Source organism: Phycodurus eques, chromosome 20 (assembly GCF_024500275.1).
Source record: "Phycodurus eques isolate BA_2022a chromosome 20, UOR_Pequ_1.1, whole genome shotgun sequence".
Lineage (NCBI taxonomy): Eukaryota > Metazoa > Chordata > Actinopteri > Syngnathiformes > Syngnathidae > Phycodurus > Phycodurus eques.
The window spans coordinates 12,619,894-12,646,677 of record NC_084544.1 but is presented as its reverse complement, the minus strand read 5'-3'; the positions used below and the strand labels follow the sequence as shown (position 1 = coordinate 12,646,677).

Sequence of the window (26,784 nt, the reverse complement as noted above, 5' to 3'; positions counted from 1 at the left end):
CCCTGAAAATGGAGGTACTCTGCACAAAAGACTCTCAATTCTAAATAGTCCATGATTTATTTTTGGGTGAAAAAAAAATCTTTTAGGTGTGTACCCATTGTGGGAGTAAAGGAAAAATCTTAAAAACTCTGTTATTGTCCAACTACTTCAAGACCTCAAAGTGCCTGGGGAAAGTTTTCACGTTACTGTACAAATAAAGGCAAAAGGGCAGATAGCTAAACAAAAGTTAAACCAAACAGAAGTGCCAACGTTTCCTCTTTGACAACAATATGCAGGACAAAACACATAAGCGAAGGAAAAAAATAATATTGTAGCCTCTGATTATGAAAGTATGTAGGAAATTTGACTTTTTTTCCCCCAAACCCAAAATATTATTGAATAAGCACCAATAAGCATTTTCAGGGTATTGGGTGTATTTGTGTCCATACGCCTCATACACACAGTGAACAGCCAATGAGATGACAGGAGCGAGCCTGCCCTGACATACAAATTTCATTTGTTCCATGACCAAGGTCGTAACGCAATTTACTCGTATGTCAAATCGATTTTCCTCTTTGAAATGAACTGAAATGCCATTAATCTGTTCCAGCCCCTCCAAAAACACCACTTCTTTTGTTATGTGTTTGTAATAAAGACAAATATGAGGGGCAGCCAAAAAGTAATGATCTTTTTTTCCTTTTTTTCCCTTTCAATAATGCAGTTTATAGTGAAAATACTTGTTTTAGAGTTTATTTAAAAGAGTCCCCTTCCTTTCAGCCATTTTGGAAATGATGTCATTTTGGATGTACCTTAGAAACAAAGAGCGGTGATTGAATACTAAACATTTTCCAAAATTTGCAAAAGTGGGTGTCCAGGATCAAAGCTGAAGAACAATAGCCTTGCACTATTACCAGGATTAACAGCTGAAGATGGTCTGCTGCTCCTTTTCTTATCACCGAGGTCATTCAAAGCAGGCTCTTTTTCGTCACCTTTGAAAATTGTTGATGTTTCAGGTATTTAGAGACGAAAACATGTCACACACATTTTCTTAAGACACCTGGGAACTGTTTTAAATTGTGAAAAAAAGAAAAAGAAAAAAAGAAATGCACAATAGGTCTCCTTCAAAGTAAACTGCTCCAAAGTAGTGCCATAGACAATTGCGTTGAAGCGTGAACAGCATTCCAATAGTCATGAGGCCTTGCTGAGCTGAGTCACACGCGAAGAGAGCGAGCAAGAGAGAGCGAGAGAGAGCGAGAGAGAGAGAGAGAGAGAGAGAGAGAGAGAGAGAGAGAGAGAAGCTGAGAGCTGCATCCAAGTGTGAAAGTCCCATATGCGGTACGTCTCATCCTGACTGACCTGCTCTCGAGACATGGCAGTTTTATCTGGGAATAACAGATGAAATGGAATATTTTAAAAAATCATCCCAATTTCGCTGCCATGAGGGACTTTGATCAGAAGAGCAGGTCGGTAGTGTTTTATTATGATTGGTTTCTCGAAACATGATCTCCTTTGAAAGCAGCTTCTGAGCTTCACTGCCAGGATGCATTTAACAATATAAAATTGTCGACACGCATGCCATTTTCATTGTCAATAGAAACTGATGAGAAGATTTAGAAGAAGAAATGCAGTCACAGCTAATAAAAATGACGTTGTTTTGAGTGTGTTTTCGTTCCTCTTTTGTGTTGAAACACTGAAGGTGCACTTTGTGCAATTGTGGACACCATGACATTGTTTTGACCTGGGAGTTAGTGTCTGTGTAGCTTGCTGTACTAGTGTAAATGTCAATGGGAATGAAGGCAAACACATTCAATATGAAACATAAAGAGCAATGAGGTTGAGTGTGAACTTCCAGTGGCGATGGCAAACTGTGACATGACACCAGTGTTAAAATGTGACAAGGAGACAGGACAGATGAGATTTGTTTTGTTTTGTTTTGTTTTGTTTTAATCCATTTTGTCTCTTTTGGTAATTTGGTTCTTGATTTGGTTTTTCCTTTTACAGACGTTAAGCTGTTGAGAGGACCATAGGGGAAGTGGCGTGTTAATGTGCAGTGAAGAGCTGTGTCGTATCTTACTCAATTTCAATTTCATTTTAAAAGAATATTTGTATTCTTTATTGTTTATTATTCATGTGAAGCCTCATAAAAAAAAAAAAAAACGACAGGATCTTAGTTCTACTTTGCTAGCAACTTCCTCCTCTGGATCTAGTCTCATGCTAACAAATAAAATGCTACTTTAGTGTCACATGCTCAAGGGCTTTCAGTAGTCATGTGCTGATGGGAAGTCTTGTCTGCGCGCAATTCAATTGGCTGCAGTGAGGTTGTAAAATGATGTGTGGCTGAAGTCACAGTCAGCCAATAGATCTTGTCTAGAGCTATGTTTACATGGCTGCAAGTTTTTAACATTTCATTCATTTTCCAGACATTCAGTATAAATATACTCAACAAAAATATAAATGCAACACTTTTGTTTTTGCTCTTATTTTTTTTAATAGGCTAAACTCACAGATGTAAGACTTTCTATGGACACAAAAGGCCTATTTCTGTCAGATATTGTTCACAAATCTGTGTAATCTACGCGAGTGAGCACCACTTCTTTGCCAAAAGAATTCATCCAGGCATCCACCTCACAGGTGTGGCATATCCAGATGTTGAGTAGACAACATCATTATTGCACAGGTGTGCCTTGGGCCACTTTAAAATGTGACGTTGCATTGTATCGATGGGGTCAGTATCTGGTCTGACCATCTTTTGTCTCACACGGTGCAACAAATGTCCTTCACATATATTTGATCAGGTTGTTGACTGTGGCCAGTGGAATGTTAGTCCACTCCTCTTCAATGGCTGTGCGAAGTTGCCGCATATCGGCAGGAACTGGACTACGCTGTCGTATAAACCGATCTAGATCATCCCAGACGCCGCCGAATGTGTGCATTCGAGTCGGTTAGGACGATGAACTGGAGTAAGGTCGAGACAACGAGCTTGCAGATGAGCTTCCCTAAGACAAAGTGGGAAGTGCTCACAGGTTTGTGAACAATATTTGAGAGAAAAAGGCATTTTGTGCCCATAGAGCAAAGCAAAGCAAAGCAAATGTATTTATACTGCGCATTTCATACACAAAGTAACGCAATGTGCTTTACATTTACAAAAGCATTTCAAAACAAAGGGAAAAAACAGCTTATAAACATTTAAAACAAAGAGGAAAAAAAATACAATTAAAACAGCATACAGTGCCAGAAATATCCTTTAAAAGTGGGAATGCTCTAAAAAGCATGGGAAAACAAGAGTTTTGAAAACTTTAAAACATTCACACTTGGGGCTGACGTCACTTCTGTTGGCAACGTATTCCATTTGTGTGTAGCTTAATAGCTAAATGCTGCTTCACGATGTTTGCTTTGGACTCTGTGCTCCACTATTGACCTGAGTCTGTCGATCTCAGAGCCCTACTGGGTTTATATTCCATTAGCATTTCATTCATGTATTCAGGACCTAAAGAGTTTAGTGATTTATAGACCAGTAGCAGAACTTTAAAATCTATTCTAAAGGTGACTGGAAGCCAGTGTAAAGACTTCATAATTGGAATAAAACACTCTGGCCTCTTTGTTCTGTTCAGAACCTGAGCCGCAGAATTCTGAATGAGCAGCAGCTGTTTAATGCTCTTTTTGGGGAGTCCAGTCAGAAGACCATTACAATAGTCAAGTCTACTTGAGATAAAAGCATGGATGAGCTTCTCCTGGTCTGCTTGACACATGCAAGCCTTCACTCTGGATATGTTCTTCAGATGGTAGAAGTCAGTTTTAGTAATTGATTTGATATGACTGTTGAAAGTCAGGTCAGAATCTATCAGAACACCAAGGTTTCGGAGTTGGTCTTTGGTTTTTAAAGAGAGTGACCCAAGGTATTTACTAACAGCAATCCTCTTTTCTATATTGCCAAAAAACAATTATCTCAGTTTTGCTGTGGTTTAATTGAAGAAATGTTTGGATCATCCAGTTATTTATCTGTTTTAGACAGTGACACAACACCTCAATTGAACTGTAGTCATCTGGAGACACTGCTAGATATAACTGTGTGTCATCTGCATAGCTATGATTTTCAAAATTGAAGTTCTGAAGAATTTGACCCAAGGGTAGTATATACAGGCTGAACAGGAGGGTCCAAGAACTGACCCTTGAGGGATCCCATAGGTCATAGCCATTCGATGAGTTTGAACACTTCCAATGGTTACAAAATAACTCCTTTCCTCCAGGTAGTACCTGAACCATTTATGGACTGTTCCATTTAGTCCTACCCATGTTTCCAAGAAGAGAAAGCCTTAGATCTTTGAATTCAGCTTATGAAAAATGGAAGCAAAAACAAGTGTTGCGTTTGTAATTTTGTAATTTTTTATTATTTTTTTTACAATAAAGAAGCATCCAATTTCAAAATCACACCCTGATTGGCCTGCAGCTCTGTGGAGAAAGCACGCCCCCTCTGACAAAACTCATGCCCCCAGGCTGCCTGCTCACTACAATTGGTCTAGAACCACCACTGCTGTGAACACACCCACAGCAGCACAGACGTCCCACTTTTAAATATGATGATATACGCCAGTCCCCGAAATGATCAACACCAGGTCTAATGCGCCTCCTCGCAGTTGCGCCCATGCGCACAGCTAGGTTTAGGACAGTAACAAAAATGGAGCCCATAGTGGTAAATGTAAAAATTGTAATACATTTGTTGAGGTGGATTTTTTTTTTTATACAGCTTGTATTGGTTGGAAATCCACCCAGGCTTGACATTTTTTGTATGAGTTTGTTCTCCTTTGATCAGATGGCGGACAAGATTTCTGATGATCACACGATGGAGGAGAGTGATGTGGAGGAAGTTCAATCACAGACCAACAACAAACCCAAATTGGCAAATGGTAAGGTTTAAATCTTTGCATTTTGCCTAATGGACTCATTTTGTTGATCCCTTTTACATCCAGTATGTTAACACACACAGCATCTCTCTCCTGCCCTTAGGTCAGTGTGTCCTGGCAATTCCAAGCTTTTCGCTAATAAACCCGAGCTTTGATCTCTCACTGTGCAGCGCCGCATTGGAAAGGAACGGCTTCCAGGTCCCACGCATATACTTGATCACTCTCCACTATTACATCTTATTCGGTGAACAAGTGGAGTGTATAAATATTGTTTTTTTTTCCCCCTTTCTAATCATGTCAGATTCCAATCACAGACATTGAGGCTCCACTGAAATCAGCCCTGGAAGTTCCTTCAGTCAGAAGATACATGACTTTCAACTCGTCCCTCTTCCATTTCATAATGGCGCCGGTAAAGATGGTCCACTTTCTTGCATGCAATGGCACACACATCATTCAACAGTGTGACTGGTACATTGGTACCTTGTAACTTCTTCACTCTTCAGACTTTGATGGGTTATTCCTCTCATTTGGAATTGTGTGAAATGTGGAGTGGTGGAATATAAAGAAGTGCAAATACCGGTACTTTGTTACTGTACTTCAGGAGATGTTTAGGTATATGTCTTTTTTTTTTTTTTGATGACAACCTTTTATTTTTACGCCCAACATATGAAAGCAGATGTGATATCAGTACAACCGATACTTTCTACTTCGTACTTTGTCAATTGGCTTCTATTTTAAACCGCAGTGAATGACAACACGACATAAAAAATATATTTTTTTAAAACGAGAGGTTAAGTCAAAGGAGTTTGACATCTTGATTGATCAAGATCTTTGGGACTTACAGTATTAAGCGGAAGGAATAGGAACAACAGCAACATGACTGAACATGAACCAGGGAGTATTAGCAACGATGACCCAACACATTCAGAGAAGCAAGATATTACAGTATATGGCCTTATTTCAGAAGTCTCAAGTTCTTATCTGAAAAAACATAGACCTCCAAGTAAGGTGTTTTTTCCCAGTTGTTTTCATTAGGTAATTTAGCTGTTTTTTTAAATTTATTTTTTTAATCAAATTTAGTTTTTCATTAGTTAGTTTTTTTGTTAGTTATTTAGCAAAGCTATGGGAACACGTTTTGATTGCGTGTCCAGTGATTTCTTTTTTCTTCTCAGTACGAGTACTACGCAAGTTAATAAAACTATTTTCTGTGCAGAGAAGTTTCTTTTTCCTGTTGTGCCAAGTTAGCAAAATGGGTAGGCTATTGCGTATAATTGACAGCCCAAGAAAGAAAGAAACATTTTGGCTTTTTAAGTACATTTCAGAGTCTGTACTTTTTTTTTTTAACTGGTACTTAAAAGGAGTTGGATCACAAGTATATGTTCTTTTACTCATGTACAGCGTGCTCATACTTTTGCCACCTCTGAAATTGTGATAATTTAATCATTGTGGAAACTGTCCAGTCATGGAACACTTTGAATGTTTAGGAAGCATACTAATTAGTTTTCCCTCCTCCTCCATCGTCACTTACGTGTCAACTATTGCGCCTCAGGCAACATTAGGTTCTTAGTAGACACAGAAAGCCAAAATGTTTTTTGGGCACACCAATTGTACTCAGAAACAAACTTTAGCAGCCCTTTTGAGGGCAAGGAACCATATTTGGTAACTTATACTTCAGTCAAAATGGACACCACACATTCAGTATAAGGCAGATGAATAGTGAATGTGAAAGATTCAATGCAAATGTATTGTGCTGTACTTGAAAATTAAATACAACTGAACTGTATTATAAAAATGTACTGCACTGGCTTTAAAATATTATTTTAAACAGACATATTCATAGCTAAAAGTTTCATTCTACAACCCCAATTCCAATGAAGTTGGGATGTTGTCCATCCATCCATCCATCCAATTTCTGAGCCTTCTCCTCACAAGGGTCAGGGGAGTGCTGGAGCCTGTCCCAGCCATCAGGAGGGCAGGAAGCGGGGTACACCCTCAACTGGTTGCCAGCCAATCGCAAGGCACATACAAACAAACAACCATCCGCACTCACATTCACACCTACATGCAATTTAGAGTCTTCATTGAACCTACCATGCATGTTTTTGGGATGTGGGAGGAAACCCGAAACCCACAAATGCACGGGGAAAACATGCAAACTCCACACAGTCGGGGCTGGGGATTGAACCCCGGTCCTCAGTACTGTAAGGCAGACGCGCTAACCAGTTGTCCACCGTGCCGCCGTTGGGATGTTGTGATAAACATAAATAAACACAGAATACAATGATTTGCAAATCCCGTTCAACCTATATTTAATTGAATACACTACAAAGACAAGATATTTAATGTTCAAACTGATAAACTTGATTGTTTTTAGCAAATAATCATTAACTTTGAATTTCATGGCTGCAACGCGTTCCAAAAAAAGCTGGCACAGGTGGAAATAAAGACTGAGAAAGTTGAGGAATGCTCATCAAACACCTGTTTGGAACGTCCCACAGGTGACCAGGTTAATTGGGAACAGGTGGGTGCCATGATTGGGTATAAAAGGAGCTTCCCTGAATTGCTCAGTCATTCATCTTTTCATCAGTCATCTAAGATGGACTGATGCAAAGTGGAAAAGTGTTCTGTGGTCTGACGTGTCCACATTTCAAATTGTTTTTCGAAATTGTGGACGTCGTGTCCTCCGGGCCAAAGAGGAAAAGAACCATCTGGACTGTTAGGGAGGCAAAATTCAAAAGCCAGCATCTGTGATGGTATGGGGCTGTGTTAGTGCCAATGGCATGGGTAATTTACACATCTGTGAAGGCACCTTTAATGCTGAAAGGTACATACAGCTTTTGGAGAAAGATATGCTGCCATCCAAGCAACATCTTTTTCATGGACGCACGCTCCTGCTTATTTCAGCAAGACAATACCCAACCACATTCTACACGTGTCACAGCAGCGTGGCTTCGTTTTCTTTGCATAATTGCTTTCGAATGAGGACTGTGGATTTTGCCCTGCATTAAGGGATCTTTCAGCGTCCACCTGTGCATCACTTACTGGGGAAAAAAAAGGGAGCGATGACATTTCAGTGTCAATAGATTATCCATTTTCTGTGCTTGTGCTACGTCCTGCAGTTTCTGTACGTAGTGTTGTGGTGTGCCGTTTTCTCCACCCTGCGCCTCTATATGACCGTCAGTGACTACTGGATCCTGTGCCTGTGTGTCAGTCTGATCTCTATCTTCCTCACCACTGCCATCATCTTCGTTCTCAACCGAAATAAAAAAGAGGTAAAATAAACATATCTCCTTCAGTGTTCTGTGGATGCTATGCTTTGGAAATACATATAACACATATACTGTACATGATGTCTGTGTCAGCTCAACATGAACTTGGATGTGCGGCTGATCCAGGTGAATGAGACGATGGTCAAACACAAGCTGCTGGTGGCCGTGGCTGACTGGGTGTACAACTGCAAAGGAAGCATGCAGGTTGGTCCTTAAATCAACTAATAGAGTTAAAACTGTGAGGATATGTTGCAATTTACTAGGAATGGCTGGCGGTGTACCTCACCTTTCGACCAGCTGGGACTCGGCTCCAGCTCATCCGTTACCCGATTGAGGAGAGATGGATGTTGTATTTTACACCAGTGGTTCTCCAACCCTTTGTGAAGTAAAAAAAAACAAAAACAAAACCCACATACTTAAATAATGACTCAGTTAAAATTTATGGCAGAACTATTAGTTAAATAAAATGTGTATATGAATACATGTTTGAAAATAAATGGTTCCAATAGATAAAATACACATTTATTGTTCTTAAATGTTAAATACAAGTGAACTGTACTTGACAAATGTACTGCCATGGATTAAACAAAAAAAAAAAGGTTTAAGCCACTGCAACATAATGCGCAGTTTGAACATCCAATTCTGTGATTCTTCAGATTCCACTGGAGGAATGCAGAACAACAAGCATAGAAAGTCTTAGTACACTGGATAAACTGCTTGTTCCTTGTCTACCAAGATAGCTTTTCTTACCTGGCGGTTTTTGTGTTGAATCTTTACTTTCATTTTGTTCCCCTTACAAATCTTAATAAGGTGTGATCATTTTTTTAAATTTTTTTTTTATTAGTGGTTATGAGTAAGTTTATCTTAAAAAAAAAAAACCAAAAAAATTCATTGTTTTCACGGGCCACATTGTAGTTACGGTTTCCCTTAGAGGGCCGTTATGACCGTGAAACCATGAAATAAATGTTTAATTGCTTCATCATAGTATTCCATATATTATAGTTTTACATTTACACAATAAATTGATTGATAAGTCGTTTTAAAAGCAGAAGTCAAGGATAATAGTTTGTACAACTATTATTCAAGTTACAGTAAAAAGAAGTTGGGTAAACTGCTAAAAATGCTTGCAAAATATGACGATTTGAAAATTGAGCAAGAATCATAGAAGCTGAGGCAAAAGATTTGCTTTTGTGGGCCGCATAAAATGATTCGGTGGGCCGGATGTGGCTCCCGGGCCTTGTGTTTCACAGCAGTGCTATCGATGAGGATAGTATCAGTACACTAGTTTCAAGACATTGTGCTTTTTAGGCTAGTTATTTTTACATGTTTTAAGAAATGTTGTCAAGTCAGGTTTTCCAGATCTATAGACAGGTTATTTTGCTCAAAATAAGTAATATACTGTAGTATTCATTTCAGTATTTTCTTTTCTTTTTTTTAACCATTTAACCACCATGCTGCCCAAATAATACACTAATTTAATAAAAGTAAACGTGATACTAAAATACCAAGTGCGAGAAGCAGAACTAAGTACAAGATTAGAAAATTGTAGTACACATCTGAAATGAAGAACTAATTTGCTATGCATATAATGCAGACATTTGTTCCTTTTCCATAGCTGTACTTCGTGTATTGGGACATGGCTCGTTGTTTGCGAACGCTGACTGAAACTCTAGAGGAGCACAGTTTAGGGGGCATTGACACCTGGGTGAGTTATCTGTGCACTCTGGCCTTCAGACTGGGTCAACATACTTTAAAGGTGTCGTGAAAACACTTTACCCAGTGTCACACTCTCACCAGAGCAATCTTAAGAAGAAGATGTCCCATCTGGTCCTGGTGACCGAGGTCCCGAGCGGGGACCCCGAAGAAGCTCCCTCGGATGTGGAGCAAGTTTCAGAGGAGCAGAGGCCTCTACTGAGAAAGGAAGACAGAGGCTGCACTTCCTCTTCTTCTTCATCTAAAGTCACAACCAACTACAGTCTCATTCCTGATGTATCGCTACCTGCTCAGGTCAGACACGTAGTCGCACTCCAAAGTCTCTCTAAAGCAAAAATCTGCGAGTAATTGACACTCCCCACAAAAAGGGTTGTAATTGCCTGTGAATCCCAAAAAGATGGTGGCAAAGCACTATTTTTGTCTAAATGGAACTCCTCAAATCAGTTCAACGTAGTTATTTAACACCGAGATGCCACAGGATGTTGGAAATGCACTCATGAGAGATAGGGACCCAGCCCTGCCATGAATAGCAAAATTCTGCAAGTAATAGATGTCCCTCACAAAAAGGTCGATACTGTAATTGCCTATAGATCCAACAAAATGGTGGCAAAGCACTACATGAAACTCCTCAACTCACTTCAACATAGTTCTTTGGCACCAAGTTTCCACACGGTAGCTGAAAATAACCATTTGAAGTTGCTCAACTCACTTAAACATAGGTCCTTGGCACCAAGATGCCACGAGATGGCGGCAAAACATTATTTTTGTATAAATGAAGCTTCTCAACCGACTGTAACATACCATAATTCTTTGTGTATAATGCGGATTCCCCCCCAAAAAAAAAAAAAAAAATTCAAAAGTCAATAGTGCACATTATACATAGGTATAGGGGAAAACGAAAAAAAAATTCTACATTTTATAAATGTATGCCACGATCTAGAGGTTATGAAAAAGCTGTACACTTTCATTCCAATATGCCACCGCCACCTAGAGGTTATGAAGAAGGTATAGTCTACACTTTCATTCCAATATGACAGGGGTACGTATGATTACATATATGTACAGTTGTGCTCATAAGTTTACATACCCTTGCAGAATTTGTGAAATATATATATATATATATATATATTTTTTCTTTTTAATATGACTGATGACTGAACAACAACCGTTATTAATTTTTTATGGTTATGTTTTGTTTCATGATAATGCTTTTCTGAAATGCTTGACAGCTTTATTTGAATCCCATTAAAATAAAATTAAATGTGTTTTCGCCTGGCCATTCTATGTTTTCTATAAACAATTGTACCCATCTTACAAATACTCCCTGTGTAATGAAACATATGAGCACAACTGTGTTTTCTCATTTGCTAAGCAAAAGTAGGGTTGTGAATTTCAAAATAAAAGCAAGTAAATAAAAAGAAAATATTAAGTGTTCAAATAAAGTGCTTGACTTCAGAATAATTATTTGAAAAAATGAACAAAATACAGATAATACTTCATGTGTTGATCATATGGTTCGAAGCAAAATCATGCATTGTAAAAATGCATTAAACATAGGTAGGAGGTTTTATGCAGAATTTTGCGGTCAACTTTGGGGTACATATTATACATAGGTGCGCATTATACACGAGACATTATGGTAGTTCATTGACACCAAGATTCCACAACGTGCTTTAAAAGTAATACTTTTATTGCTTTGGCCAGAGCGAATAATGGATAGGTTCCCGAAAAATGTTGTCAATATTCGGGGTTTCATCATTGCTCTTTTGCCGTAGGCTCGAGCCCACCAGCTGCTGATGACCTACAGCGCCGCCTACGTGAAGCTGCTGGTGTCTGATAGGCTATCTGGACCCTCACACCATCACCTACAACCTCCGAGGAACCACTGCCCCACCGCGCCATTCTGCCTTTGCCAGTTCATCAAACTCAAGATACTCGAATAGCACAACAGACTGGATGGGGAAAAAGTGGAACTAAATGGACAATTTGAAATTATACTGGATCCCTTCTGCTACGATTGGCTGGTGTCCAGTCCACACAATTTCACCAAGCAAGTTTTCTTTGGTAGAGGTTTTTTTTTTTTTTTTTGCTTTGCGTCGCGATCCTAAATATGCGATACGAACGAGCTTCACGTATACCGCTGCGCGAGGGAAGTGAAAAATAAAAATGGAGTCACAGTCGCTGAAGTGCTTTTGCCAATACAGCATAACCATGCGCAGATTCCCGGCCATGCAGTGAGCCCCACCTAAAAGACAGTTGTCACTCTTTGAAGAAGAGCAGAGAAGGGTGTGCAGCATGAGGCCAAGTTAAACAGTTTCACGAGACGCTGGTTCTCCTTGGGAGGCTAAACGGCCATCTGTGATCCTGGGCACACGATGCTGGCTCAGCTTCCATCTTTGGTTCTGAGTTCCCAGGCCATATCTTTCCCCGGACATTTCATTACCTCAGTCCGCATGTATTATTCCACCATGGGATGGCTTTTGTTTCTTCCATTGGCCAACGTTTCAGTTGACATTCACGTTGTCACTGGCTGGTTTAATATAAATTGTTATATACAGCACATGCCAGAAATGACCCTTTGGAGTAGTTCACATTTAGTTCATGTTTAAAGTAGCAAATGCAGCCTGACAAGTAAATGTTATCCATGTTTTGTTGTTGTGTGGTTTTTAAAAGTTTAATGGGAAAGAAATGGGCCATTATGACCTTCTCTGCTGACCTAAAACACTTATCAGAAAGACTGGCCTACATTTACAACCTAAATTCAAATATTTCTTCCATGAAACTGTATTAATTTATTCCCAATCGTCCATTCAAAACTCATGGCTAGGAACAGGTGCAATGTTTTACAATTACAATTCAGAGAAAGCAATATTATAATACGTACTTTCAAAGGACTTGTATTTTGGGAGTCGCTTTAACCATCACTGTTAATAGCACATAAGAAAGTAAGTCGTGTAGCAATCTTATAGACAATAATGTTCCAACAGTCTCCCATTATCGTGCATGTATAATGTTTCATACGTAAAACATCTGCGCCTATTCTCAAACAAGCACATACCAAGAAGATCCCGTGCTCCAATTCTTAGTTTTCGACGCGGCCTTCCATTTCTTTGTTGAAGTCGCTGGCAGAGCACACCGTGTATCACCGGTATGATGTCACTCCGAGTATTGACAAATAGTACGTGCATTATCTGTTCCTACGTCAGCGTCCTTGGGTCCATGGTCAATTGTAGTTATTCACTTGCATTCCTGCATAGAAACACGATTTTCTTGGTTAAATTTCCCCTAATTCATTTTTGACTTCTCTTAGAAATTTTCGTATCAAAATGTTTACTGATGTGTCTAATTACTCATTCCTGTTCCCAATGTTAGGCCGCGGAGAGCTCAGTGAAATGGAAAGAGTCCGCATTAAAGCACTTCGCGATGCTGGATGGTCTCGTCTCGTCTTCGTGACAGATGGTTGAATGAATTTGTTGAGCAATGTATATTTATAGATTCTTTGTGAATATTTGTACATGTATATACCGATGTATTGACTTTAGTTATTCTATAAGTCTTATTCTATATGTGTGCCAGGAGGCATATTGTTCACACAAAAAATACAGTATGCTGGATATCATTCAAAATCATGTTTGCCAAACTGTTGATGGTTAACTGTGATTGAATACCCACATTTTTGGCATGCTATTTTTGTCTATTTACTGTATTTTGATTCATCATCTGGGAACAATTCAGGTTTATTTTTTCCCGGCAATCCATCCATAATCCATTTTCCGCTATCTGCTTTTGCATCCAAAGTGCACTGACTCAAGACTGTCTCAAGACTGACCTCATCTCTCAATGGCACAGCATTGTCTTAACATGACATAAAGATAGAAACACATGTTTCTTTAATCCCAAGAATGAAGTGAATATGTACAAGACAGGGAGACACACTGTCATAGCGTATGAGAGCAAGAGGGAAAAAGACCCAGGCGCAGGAAAACGGGTCAGCTATAAATAGCTTTTTAGTGAGAGGTTGGAGAGACACACACACAGAGGTGGGAAAAAAGAAAATCACACACCCACACCCAAAGAAAAAGATACGTTTTCAATCACAGATCGTAATTCATACATTTTATTCATGACTCAAAACAGCTCAACTCCCTTGCACCACATCCATAAATAAATAATCACAATTAAACAGAAAGCTGGTACACTTCGTATTTACTTGTCAGCCGCCAACCTCGAAAAAAACAATTACTGCTATGACAAGGTTAGAGGAAATTAAATATGGACTAATCACGCAATAAATAAAAATAACATTTGCATAAGAAAGCAAAGCACTGAAGAAGCTGCAGCTTAGCGCTATCTAAACTAGATATGCTAGAAGTGAATGTTGAGTAGAAACAGCGCAAATACGCACTTAACAGCAACGCGGCTCTGCAATCCATGCTTTAAGTGAACCATTTCTTTTAATAAGGGCCTGCAGTGTAACTTACAAAGTAATTAATAGCTTGACATTTTTGGATTGTCTACTTTGTGTTGCTCCTTTTGAACTCAACACATAGATCTAAGTTCCATGTAGTGTGTGTGTGTGTGTGTGTGTGTGTATATATATATATATATATATATAAAGTGAATTTCCCATTAAATATTTTGTTTATATATTGCAGTCTTTCCTTAATATTTTCTTGGCAACTAGTTCCAGCTATCTATTTTCTATCGTGTTTGTTCTCATTCAGGCCGCGGGTGAGCTGGAGCCTATCCCAGCTGTCTTAGAGCTTTAGCGGTGGGGTCCACTCTGGACTGGTCACCAGCCAGTCCAGGGGCACATTTCAACAAACATTTACACTCAATTATACACCGATGGACAATTCGCAGGCGTGTCGAACTCATTTTCGGCATCGGTCAAATAGTAGAAGTCCATTATGACTGTAAAAAGCATATAAATGTATAATCACCACGTCATGTTATTACAATGGGCAGCCAAAAAGTGATGAGCCCAATTAAATTTACCGACAACCTACTAATAATTTCACAAACAATTCAGAAACCTTCTTCCAAAGCGAGAAATTAAATCACCGCTCTCTGCTTGCCAAAATGACTGACAGAAAGAAGACAGGCTTTAAGCTTCAAAAAGAAAAGAACAACCTTCAAGGAAGTTTTTCTACCAACAATTATTAGTAGGTTGAATTAAATTGTCTCATTACTTTGTTCACGTACATACGGTATACGCTATTGCCATTGCATTGGATTGTTATTACCGTACCGTACGTACATGTAAAACAGTGGCAAGCGGATACTTTTGTATACAGTACAGAAGAACTATTGTCCGATGTTAAGAAGGGGTTTGGTGAAAATATAGTAAATGTTTGTAAAAGCAGATAAAAGTAAAAGAAAAACAAAATCACACCTTTGGTACAGATTTCCCCCCGAAATTCAAAGTACAGATGCATTTAGCAAGAAACATGAGTAGACACACTTCATTAGCTTTAATGAATCACATAAAATGATGTGTCGGGCCGAATCCGGTCCCCAGGCCTTGAGTTTGATACCTGTGATTTCGAGTCTTTAATAACCCAACATGCATATTTTTCAAAGGCAAAGTAGGCATGTTTCCCTTCCATTCCACCTATAAATGTCAAACAAACATTCTCACAGCAAACAAACAAACAAACAAAGATAACATACTGTACTATATGTAAGCAACTTTATACATTTTTAGTTAGCACTTAAAGCACCAAACTTTCTTCAATAAACACCGACTATTGGCAACAGTATAATACAAATAACAAAATGTATACATTTATATAAACTATAAAATCTATGTGTAGTTACTCAAATAATTTAAATAGTATCATCCAAATGAGGAAAGGGGCAGTTGAAGAGAGACAGTGGGTACGGAAAGTATTCAGACCGCCTTCAATGATTCACTCTTTGTTATATTGCAGCCATTTGCTAAAATCATTCGAAAAGTTGCTCCTACTAAATACCGAGCAAAGGGTCTGAATACTTATGGCTGTGTGATATTTCAGTTGTTCTTTTTTAGTAAAATTTCAAAAACGATTTTTTATTTTTTTTTCTGTCAATATGGGGGTGCTGTGTGTACATTAATGAGGGTCAAAAATGCACTGAAACGATTTAAGCAAATGGCTGCAATATAACAAAGAGTGAAAAATTGAAGGTGGTCTGAATACTTTCCGCACCCAGTGTATGTGACAAAAAAAATAAAATAAAATAAAAAATACTTCCCGTCCAGGGATTAACAGGCGAACAAAAAAGAATTCTCACTAAGACCAAAGGGCTACAAAGCAGTTTAGGCATTATTATTAATTTTGTCTCCCTCTTCCATCATGAACATTCATTTCAAGTGTTCCCATTCCCATTTCCTTAAAGTCACCGTTGCTCTAACGATTGCTACGTTAAAACCACCACACTCATATTGAAGGAAATGAATACTGTATATAGAAGCTTACATGTGCACACCAAGCCTCCGTATTAAAGATGAATGGATTCAAACTGAGGATGGCATGCAAGGTTATGCGGTCTCCTAATCGCTACCATTTCACAATAGTGCCTAGCGCACACATTATAGGCCAATACGCTTCTAAAAACAATATATCGAAATCTATCAATGACTGGGTTGAACCAATCTTATTTTCTTGTCTTCACGACAAAATCGTTTAGAATGTTGCTTTTAGAAATGTTATACCGCTTCACAACAATTGATTTATTATCATGCACGACGCGAACGACGGCCGGAAGAAGCTGCATCGTCTCACCTCAGATTCATAGTAATACTGATAACACGGTGTGGTATTGAATTCAAGCCGATTTGAACACAACGTAAATGTCTGGCACATGATAGATAAATCAATAAATCACTTTTTCAAGAAATCCACAAACTGACACATATTATATATACTGTATGTTTTGACAGCAAAATACAAAACGTCTCGCAAACAAGGTCGTGTTGCCACTTTGTCAACGTGTGTTAAATGTGTATCGATCCGCTCCCCGTGACACTTAATTTGAGTCTCTAACACAAGTGCATCGCCAATAATCAAAGAGTAGCACACTGTTTCTCCACATGGCACAGCAATCCAACCCCAAAAATACTCATATGCTGCACTGTAAATATATACCGTATACTTGGTTAAATATTAGTATATTTTAGTGACTTAATCTTTGCGTCACTGCTCCCATGACACCAACGAATTGAAGCTCAGTGTAAATATAAGGTGGATAACAGTTTGTATTTGGCTTTTGGACATCCAGCGTGCTTGGTTGTTTTGGCTGTCAATGTGTGTTTGATGGCAGCATGTTTGGTCACATGGTTGTGTGTGTGTGTGTGTGTGTGTGTGTGTGAGACCAGCCTGGTGTAGCTGCAAGCAGTAGCAGTGCATATGATCAGTGCTCCTGTTTCCATGTAATTATCTAAGCTGATGTTTAACGGTCCCCCTCCCCCCGTCCTGCTACGGCTCCCAGTCGTCATCGTGATGCTGCGAGGCGATGATGACCACCACGGTGAGGATGGTGCACAGCACGATGGAGGCGATGCCAACCGCCAGGCTGATGAAGGAGAAGTTGCGGGCCTCGCGGGAGGCGATCTCTGCCGTCACCATGTCCCCTCTGGCGATGGCCGTACGCACCTAAATGAAGAGGGAGGGTATAAAAAGCCGTTTGAGTATTTATTTGACTTCCAGAGTATCAAAAGCCCTCATTTTTTTCCTTGCAAGAATACGTTACATGTACCACCACGATTTAAAACACGATATTCTGATGAATATTGCGTTAGTGGAATAATAATTTGAATAATTCTTAACTTTTCATCCAACTCGGTGTGGGGGGGGGGGGGGGGGGGGGGGCGTTATTAGGATTCCCACATTGTTACTGGCTCCAGGAGACTCACCACTGCACTACGATTGGCTGCTGTATCCCGGTAGAACACGCCCTACTGCTTCCAGACAGGAAAATAAGTATGTGACTTAAGTGTGGCGGGGTTAATATGTTTCCCAGTAACCCTAACCCACCCTAATCCCAAACTTAACCCATCCAAAACCGCCTTAAACCCCAACCCTGGCCCTAAACCTAACCATAGGAAACGTCTTTGTTTTTTTGTTTGTACAAATGTGACACGTTTAGGATGGTCATCTCGTCACATCTTTGGCATTCTCTTGCTGAAATAAGCAGGGGCGTCCATTAAAAAGACGTTGCTTGGATGGCAGCATATGTTTCTCCAAAACCCGTATGTACCTTTCAGCATTAATGGTGCCTTCACAGATGTGTAAGTTACCCATACCATTGGCACTAACACAGCCGCATACCATCACAGATGCTGGCTTTTGAACTTTGCGTCCATAACAGTCCGGATGATTCTTTTCCTCTTTGGCCCGGAGGACACGACGTGCGCAATTTCCAAAAACAATTTGAAATATGGACTCGTCGGACCTCAGGACACTTTTCCACATTGGATCAGTCCATCTTAGATGAGCTCGGGTCCAGAGAAGCCGGCGGCGTTTCTGGCTGTTGTTCATGGATGGCTTTTGCTTTGCATAGTAGAGTTTCAAGTTGCACTTACGGATGTAGCGCCGAACTGTATTTACTGACATTGGTTTTCTGAAGTGTTCCTGAGCCCACGCGGTGATATCCTTTACACATTGATGTCGGTTTTTGATGCAGTGCCGTCCGAGGGATCGAAGGTCACGGGCATTCAGTGTTGGTTTTTGGCCTTGCCGCTTACATGCAGTGATTTCTCCAGATTCTCTGAAGATTTTCATGATATTATGGTATGATATTATGCTGAAATCCCTAAATTCCTTGCAATTGTACGTTGAGGAACATTGTCCTTAAACTGTTGGACTATTTTCTCACGCACTTGTGCACAAAGAGGTGAACCTCGCCCCATCGTTGCTTGTGAATGACTGAGCAATTCAGGGAAGCTCCGTTTATACCCAATCAGTGGGTAGTGTATTCATTTAAATATAGGTTGAACATGATTTGCAAATCATTGTATTCTGTTTTTATTTGTGTTTAACACAGCGTCCCAACTTCATCGGAATTGGGGTTGTATATCGAATAAATGCTCAAACGGCTTTCCATTGGAGGGTCCATTTGAATATTATGTAACTAGAAGATGCACGAGTGGGTGCAGCGCAAACACAAACGGATCGATGTCACCAAGCGTGCAGAAGGAAAGAGGCCACGTGGCACTGCATCTACACTCCAACGTCAGGCCCAGGCCTTGTCAGCTCAACTCAATTCAAAACCAACTAAGCTGCGTGAGCAAGACCACTGGGAGTAAAAAATAAATAAATAAAATAACAACAAAAAAGAAAACATCCCCTCCAGTTGCTCCCTAAATGGTGCCGTTATGTAATGTATCTGTTGGGTACATGTCGGCCTGCACAGTCTGCTGCTGTTGCACAAGCACAGCTTGATAGAGATAGATAGATAGATAGATAGATAGATAGATAGATAGAGAGATAGATAGATAGATAGATAGATAGATAGATAGATAGATAGATAGATAGATAGATAGATAGATAGATAGATAGATAGATAGATAGATAGATAGATAGATAGATAGATAGATAGATAGATAGATAGATAGATAGATAGATAGATAGATAGATAGATAGATAGATAGATAGATAGATAGCAGTGGCTGCCGAGTCACCTTGAACAGGACAAAAGTTAATGAAAATGAAATCTTATAATACAAATATTTCTAAATATATGTAGTTTTCGATGAGAAGGATAAAGAGTATACAGTTAATGATGAGTAAAATTGATTGGCTTCTGCCTGTCATCTCATTTGATGAGGCAACTTCGGGTTTTGGGCTGCAGACTCGTTAAAAGTGTGACATTCGCAGTAGTTCCTCTTGAATGCGAAAGTTTGGGCGAAGGTAGTGCGCTGCCCACATACGGAGCGGAGTCAGCCGACATCACTTCCTGTCCGGCGATTGCCGACAGACGAGTGAAACGTGTACGCTGCGTGCGCGTCAGTGTTCTGGGTTGACCTGTTCCAGGTGCAATACTAATTCACTCAGCGTCTCAGTGACTTTCTATACACAGCATTTAGTTCAAGGCCTACATCTCGCCAAACTTCTATTATTTCGAAGCCGGCTACAATGTGTTGTGAGCTTGCCGTCATGATTGCTAGCTTTGTGCGCACGTGCTCGTGTGTGGGCACTCACCTGTACCGCTTTGATGATGGCAATGATGCCAGTGGGCCAGAAGCAACACACCGTGGTGAGCACCGCGATGGGCAGGTAGTCATGCGGCGGCCGGCGGTCCATTAAGGTGATGTTGGGCGGCATTTGCATGGGATGAATCTGACCCGGTGGCATCGCTGGGTGACCTCCAGTTGCAGGCATATAGGGCTGCCCCTATAATGTATAAATGAACATTTTGGGAATTTTGAACTCTGTTTGTGAATTAGATTGTTTTTTTAAATCTAAAATTGAGCTTTCCTTCACCGGTGTGTACTCGTTTGCGCAACTTTGCAAAATAAAAGGATTTTATTGATGAATCATATTTTCAATCAATGGCCCGCATTGGAGTATTTCGTGGTATGCCGGAGAAAATACTGATTCTGAAAGGAAATCCAAGCTTTTCTCACAAATCTGTTGGGACGTGCACACGTTTATATTTAGCACTATATGCTGTGAGATGATGAAAGTATAGTCTCATCGCTTTGCCGCTGCTTTCATATGCTCTTAAACGCAATTCTAATTTGCTGCAAGATATGAAAGGCAATATCATGCTTCTGAGAATGACGATGTGCACTTACATAAGCTTTCTGTCGGTCGATAAGCCAATGGTACAGCGCAATGTGCGGAAATGAATTTGAACGAATGAATTTGACATCCATCCGTCCAGTTTAGATATTGCTTATGCCGTTGAAGGGCACGGAGAACTGGAGCCAATCACAGCTGACTTTGGGGGCGGGCAAACTACACCCTAGCACTGATCACCAGCCACGCACGGGGCAAATATAGAAGCAGTCGACCATTCACACCCACGTTCACACCGTCACCGAGTGGGAAGTGAAGCCGTGCTGCCTGCTGAAAATCACTTGACTGAACTTCACTACTGTACACCAACAGTTACATTAAATTAACACTTCAGCCGCTATTTTAAAATAGATCGCATTGAGGGCAAATGGGGGACAGTTTTTCCTTTGTATTTTACACTCACTTAAGATACAGAGCAGTGATAGGATTGTGTAAATAAACTCATAGAGTTTAGCGCTTCGTTTTGGAGTTGTCTGACTTTGTAATTCTTCAATTCTTTCCAATTCTAATTCTGATCAACAACAAACAGCATAACATTAAAAGTCCGAACAATTCTGCTAATGTACAGTACGTCATTGTCTCCATCCGTTTTCTAGCCCGAAAATAAAGAAAAAAAAATAAAGAGTCTTGTGACTTCAATATGACTCACCGACGCCATGGGGTAGACAGGAACGTAAGCGGTGCATGGCTGCAGCTGCAGAGGGTACCCGGAATGGAGGTATCCCACTGGAGGATGGGGCATGGTTCCTCCGGGACCCTGAGTCTGGACCGTGTAGCCTTGCGGGGCCCCCGGGGGTCCCATTGCGTTACAATGGAACTGAGTCTCTTGGAGGTATCCATCTGAGCCCGGGGGCGGAGGCGGCGCTGGATAGCTGGGCTGGGCGCCGGGTGGCATGTTGGGGTGCTGAGGTACGTTGGGGTCCTGCGGACCCGGGATGTAGGGAGGCGGCTGCATCGTCTGACGGCTGGAGTTGTCGAGGCCTGGGGGGGGGGGGGGGGGCAAAAGAGCCAGGAAAATGAGCAGAGCAGAGCGTGAAGAGGACGTTATGGAGACATGACATGAAAACTGTTACTGGTCGGTGACAGCAGCAAGCGCGTTATGTGGAGAGAAGCATTGAAAGCAAGGCCCATAAAGGCAAGCTTGGGTGAGTTTGGGATGAAAGAAATTACGCAGAACCTTGACCCCCAACCCCATCAAACATCTTGGGGAGGAACTAGAACAGGAATGTGCAAACGTTTTCCACCGAGGGCCACATTGAGAAAAATGACAGGAAGAAAGGTCCACTTTACCTTGTGCTTATGAAACATGCGAAAAATAATTTAACATGCAGTAGGTCTACATACAGTATGCTAAACAGTCTAAATGTCATTTTGGGCTTTTCGGTGAAAGAGCAAAAAGTTATTAATACAGTGGTACCTTGACTTAAGAGTTTAATTTGTTCTGTGACCAAACTCATAACTCAATCTACTCATATATCAAATCAATATTCACCAATGAAATGAATTGAAATTGCATCAATTTCTTCCAGCCTCCAAGAATTGCCACCATTTTTTTGTTACATTATTTTAAATGAAGGGGAAAAAAAGGATTGCATGTAACAATAACAGAAAATGTAAAGAAATGAAGGGTTTTTTTTTTATATATAAAGCATCATTATTTTATGTTGGGACAAGCCTGAAGTCACAACAACTGTGTTTTAAGGGGCGTGGCCTCGTGAGTGACATGATGAACAAGGCCGGTTCATCTGTTTTGTAAGCGTCTGGATGTGAGTTTTGGCCTGCTGCGGCTGCTTGCGACTGTTCATTTTGTGTTTGCGTGTTTCACTGTTTGTACTGTCGAATAAACAGCTACTTCAGTTCAATTCCGTTTCATTTATATGGCGCCAATCACAGCAGACGTTGTCTCGGGGCACTTTACGTACGGAAGCAGGTTGAAGACCCCGGTCCTCATTCATTAAAAGATCGACTGCGCTCCACTTTGATGCCCAAGACAAGAGAAGAAAGCAAATACTGTCTATGGTTTTACGAAGGAAAATGACAACAACGGTAACACACAGTGACTTGGATAAATAATTTTACCCTGATTACTGGCCAGGAAATATTAATGCATTAGATTACTAGCTACCAAAAAGTACTAGTGCTACTGTGCGGCACTAGTAACACAAGTAGGCCTAGCTAGCAGGCATGTGTCAAACGCGAGTACCCTCCTGGAATCTACTAGCATGTTACATTCAAATTGATTTACAATTTCAAACACAATAAATCATTACTCAATTTTTAATTGAACTTTTTTGACACATAAAAATCTAAAAAAAATAAAGTGATATCTCGTAACCATCCGTTTTTATTACTTTTTCTTAAAAATAGTGCGCTTTCTTTCAATATGTTAACATTTTCTTGGAACCTTTTGATGCAGGACGTGGTTGATTTTATTATTATATGTGGCGGCCCAATAAGATGGGCCCTTGGCCCCAAATGGTCCCCAGCTCGGACTTTGGGCAGCCCTGAACTAGAGTTGAACTCTTTTGGCTGAATGGACAAATATTCCCACAGAAACACACACAAAAAAAAAATCAAGTCTTCCCATTACAATGGAAACTGTTCGCTGCAAGGCCATGAGTCCCGACACTTTCCTCCACACAGTGACTTTTTATCACCGCATTTCCGAACGAAAGACGTCAAACGAGCTCCATAAAGGGCACACAGCCCTGACATTTCCCAGCGAGAATACCCGTCCGTGTGCTAAAGATGACATTGATTGACATTTCTGCAGAATAAAGGCCATTCCTCCCTCCATCAAACCTCCTAAAACTACCTTCATTAGCATTTGCGCAGCGTTTTCTGCCCAAACACGCCTCCCTTTGTGATTATGTGACGCCGGAACTGACTGATGTCGTTTAATAGAGGCGGAGGCTACGACAAGCTGTTTGGAAAAGGATGTGAGCAGGGACGAGGGGGTGACATGGGAGCTGGAGTGGGGAGGACTTGAAGGGACGGCGAGCAGAGCAGCTGAGTGATGAAGGATGACGACTTGTGCTTTGGGATCGACTTCACGTAATTGTGCTCCTCCTCCAACTGTCACTCTCTCTCACACATACACACAGGAGCAGGAATGGGACCAGAAACAGACCGAAAAAGAGGGCAAGATCTAAAACAAGGAGAATACATTGTAGTAGAGGCTATAGAGGGACAACCTTTAATTGAAATGAAACACTAAAAGTAAAAGCTACCTCATTTAGAGTCTGTTGCTGTGGAAATGCGGTCTTGTTGTCAAAAATGATTTGATTAAATTGAATTAAGCAGCACAGTTGTTTTGTGGTGAGAACATGTGCCTCGCAATCTCGAGGTCCCGGGTTCACATCTTGGTTTCGACCCTGAGGGGGTCCTTCGGGCTTTCCGGCGTCCTCCCACATTAAAAAAAAAAAAACAGACAGTTGAAAGCATATGTTTATCTACACTATGTAAAAGACAAGTACACTTTTTTTTCTCTCACTATCTGGCATGAAATCAGACTTAACCTGTTTCTTCAAAGTCAGACCTTTACTGTACATACAGTAAGTTTATTATACCTTGAAACCTTTCGCCCGAAGTCGGCTGGGATAGGCTCAAGCGCCCCGCGACCCTAACCAGGACAAGCGGTGTTGAAAATGGATGGCTGGTGCAAAAAGAGGGAAGCTTGCAAATCTGAGAACCGCATCCCAACTTTGAAATACGAGCTTGCCACCATCATGTTTTGGGGTTGTTTGCTGCAGGAGGGACGGATACACTTCACAAAATAGATGGCATCATGAGGAAAGAACACGATGTGGAAATACTGAAGCAACATCTCAAGACATCAGCCAGGTAGTTAAAGCTCGGGCGCAAACGGGTCTTCCAAATGAACAATTACCCGAAGCCTACTATTAAACTGGTTACAAAGTCGCTTAAGGATAACAAAGTCGATGATTTGAAGGAGCCGTCGCAAAGCCGCAATCTCCATTGTATTGAAAATGTATGGGCAAACCTGAAAAGGCATGTGCGGGCAAGGCGGCCTACAAGCTTGGTTCAGTTACACTAGTTCTGTCAGGAGGAACGGGACAACATTCCTGCCAACTATTGAGACAAGCAGGAAAAGTTGAGTCTGATTTCATGTCAGACAGTGAGACCCCTCCAACCAGACACGTGGCTTTTTATATAGTGTGTCAACTTCTGTGCGTTTTGTTTTTAAACCATATACAGCATTTGTAAGGGCAGAATTGTTGATATAGCTCTTGTAGGTACAGCTAGGCAGCTAACAAAAGATTTACTCAGTTGTGTGATTTCACACTTGGCGGATGGCCCGGCACGCCAAACAATTATTTGTACACGAGCAATTCAAAGGTCAACTATCCATATTCCCCTCCCATTTACATTCTACCCTTAACTGCGGTTACCTTATTCTTGTACAGTACTGTACTAATGAGAGGTGTCGGGGGGCTTCGTTTTCAATGAAACACCGACAGCTACAAAGTGGAAAGTGCAACATCAGCCATTTGTCTTCTCTTTAGCAAATGCGCGAGTTTAAGTGGTCTGAATATTGTGCTATCGAAACATGAACAATGTAATTTGACTTTGCTTTGGCTCCATCTGAAGAGCTGAGAAGCTGTTTAAAGTTGTGTTTGTAGTTTTTGTGGAACATACGATCCAGCGATGATGTCTGTCTTACTTAAAAACATTCAAAACAAAATGTTGTCCATCTCCTGTGACAATTGTGGTCAAAGACATGAGGCGCTGCATGATTTTGTTTTTAAACCAGTGTATTTAAATGACAAATGATATACCAATAATCAGTTGTTATAATAATTATGTATTTTATTATGTACAGTCCTTTTTACAGCTCTTTTTTTTCCAAGTGTGAAAGAAATCAAGTTGAGTCCTGTGTCTATGAAGAGCAAATAAATGCTCTCCCACTAGATGGCAAAACATAATGAACCTGTTAATCCACTTTTTGTGACATTTCTTTTTGTTTATTGCTTATATTTCTGGGCGAAATAATGTCGAGGCTTACCAGTTGCCACCGCTAAAAGCTACCATTGATTAGTGTTAACTATTTGAATTGCCAAAGATTTGATACGTTGCATTCCAAGACATAATGAGTGGAAATCAGAAGGTTCAAAAAAAAAAAAAACCAAAAAAAACACAAGATGGATTTATAAGGGCTTGAATTTCCAGAAACCGGAGGCACGACTGTGGTGCGGTCTCTGGACGAAATTGCCTACGCATTTGCGTTCCAGCCGTGATGCGATTCTTTATTTCATCTTCAATTCACACAGTCATCACCGCGTCGTTGTGGCAGCCTTGACGCCAACGAAATAACCAAAAGGAGGAATGTTAGGCCGACGACGAGATCAAAGCAACAACCCCAATTTCAACTGCATGTGTTTGTCCTGCGAACAAAAGTGTGATAACGCAACCAGAAGTCATTTAAGGCCGCATGATGATGATGATGATGATGATGATGATGATGATGATGTTGCTCCGCTGGCTGCACCCACGCAGGGATGCGCCTCGAGTAGGCTACAAATGCGCACATCCACAGCCGATGGAGATCGCCACAAATGAGGCTTGCCATTAAAAAGAAATAAATGCGCCATAAACAACTGCTCTCACCGTGCTTTCCCGACATCTCTCCTCCTCCTCCTCCTCCTCCTTTTTTTGGGATATTGTTGTTGTCGCCAATCCAGATAAAGGTGCGAAACCCCCTTCCCAAAGATGCCCAACGGTGCTTTTCACTCCAAACGCGTGCAGTCCATCCTCCAAGATGTCCTCATCTTCAGGAGCACTGATAACCTGAGCTCAGCTCTCTCTCTCTCTCTCTCTCTCTCTCTCCTGCAACACAGTGCAGAGCTCTTCCTTTGCTCTCCCTCCCTCTCTCTCTCTCTCTCTTCCGTGTGTGTCTAACAAGGTTTGTCCACGAACACGTCGGTGAATATGAAATCAATCAGCCACCCAGAGACGGTTGTCTTAAAGCGACAGTCAGCTGCGAGTGGGAAAAGGCGCAGGCACTGAGCTGGAACATCCCATTAGAAGTCAATATCAAGAGGCCGGATTTGGATTAGCTGCTGTTCCCCTCATCCTCCTCCTTCAATGATTTTCAGGGCATGTCCATGTTCCTACTAAAGT

General features: G+C 40.7%; 2 protein-coding genes across 3 annotated transcripts; one reads left to right on the top strand and one right to left on the bottom strand.

The window, feature by feature from the left end:
• The first annotated feature begins 1,263 nt into the window (after positions 1-1,263).
• Positions 1,264-14,298, top strand: tmem268 (transmembrane protein 268). 2 transcript variants are annotated; one of them, XM_061665269.1, is made up of 9 exons: positions 1,264-1,314; positions 4,790-4,883; positions 4,984-5,078; positions 5,182-5,289; positions 8,000-8,152; positions 8,243-8,353; positions 9,765-9,854; positions 9,947-10,156; positions 11,638-14,298. In XM_061665269.1, the coding sequence occupies exons 2-9, from the start codon at positions 4,790-4,792 to the stop codon at positions 11,803-11,805; spliced, it is 1,029 nt and encodes a 342-aa protein (XP_061521253.1). In that variant the 5' UTR covers positions 1,264-1,314; the 3' UTR covers positions 11,806-14,298. The 2 variants fall into 2 exon arrangements, with proteins under 2 accessions (XP_061521253.1, XP_061521252.1); XM_061665268.1 differs by having other exon boundaries at positions 1,272-1,442.
• Positions 13,964-26,725, bottom strand: prrt1 (proline-rich transmembrane protein 1). The gene is made up of 4 exons (XM_061665270.1): positions 26,272-26,725; positions 21,293-21,624; positions 20,044-20,235; positions 13,964-17,496 (listed from the first exon to the last, which is right to left on the bottom strand). The coding sequence occupies exons 1-4, from the start codon at positions 26,285-26,287 to the stop codon at positions 17,320-17,322; spliced, it is 717 nt and encodes a 238-aa protein (XP_061521254.1). The 5' UTR covers positions 26,288-26,725; the 3' UTR covers positions 13,964-17,319.
• Positions 26,726-26,784: the final 59 nt, after the last annotated feature.

What these genes read in the sequence shown, in the direction of transcription:
- prrt1 (XM_061665270.1), bottom strand. An exon ending in CTGTCTACCCCATGGCGTCG is followed by an intron (nt 20,236 to 21,292) that starts GTGAGTCATATT and finishes TATACATTATAG; the next exon opens with GGGCAGCCCTATATGCCTGC. An exon ending in CCATCATCAAAGCGGTACAG is followed by an intron (nt 17,497 to 20,043) that starts GTGAGTGCCCAC and finishes CTCTTCATTTAG; the next exon opens with GTGCGTACGGCCATCGCCAG.
- tmem268 (XM_061665269.1), top strand. Translation starts at nt 4,790, where the DNA reads ATGGCGGACAAGATTTCTGATGATCACACGATGGAGGAGAGTGATGTG. An exon ending in ACTGCAAAGGAAGCATGCAG is followed by an intron (nt 8,354 to 9,764) that starts GTTGGTCCTTAA and finishes CCTTTTCCATAG; the next exon opens with CTGTACTTCGTGTATTGGGA. An exon ending in ATGTATCGCTACCTGCTCAG is followed by an intron (nt 10,157 to 11,637) that starts GTCAGACACGTA and finishes CTTTTGCCGTAG; the next exon opens with GCTCGAGCCCACCAGCTGCT.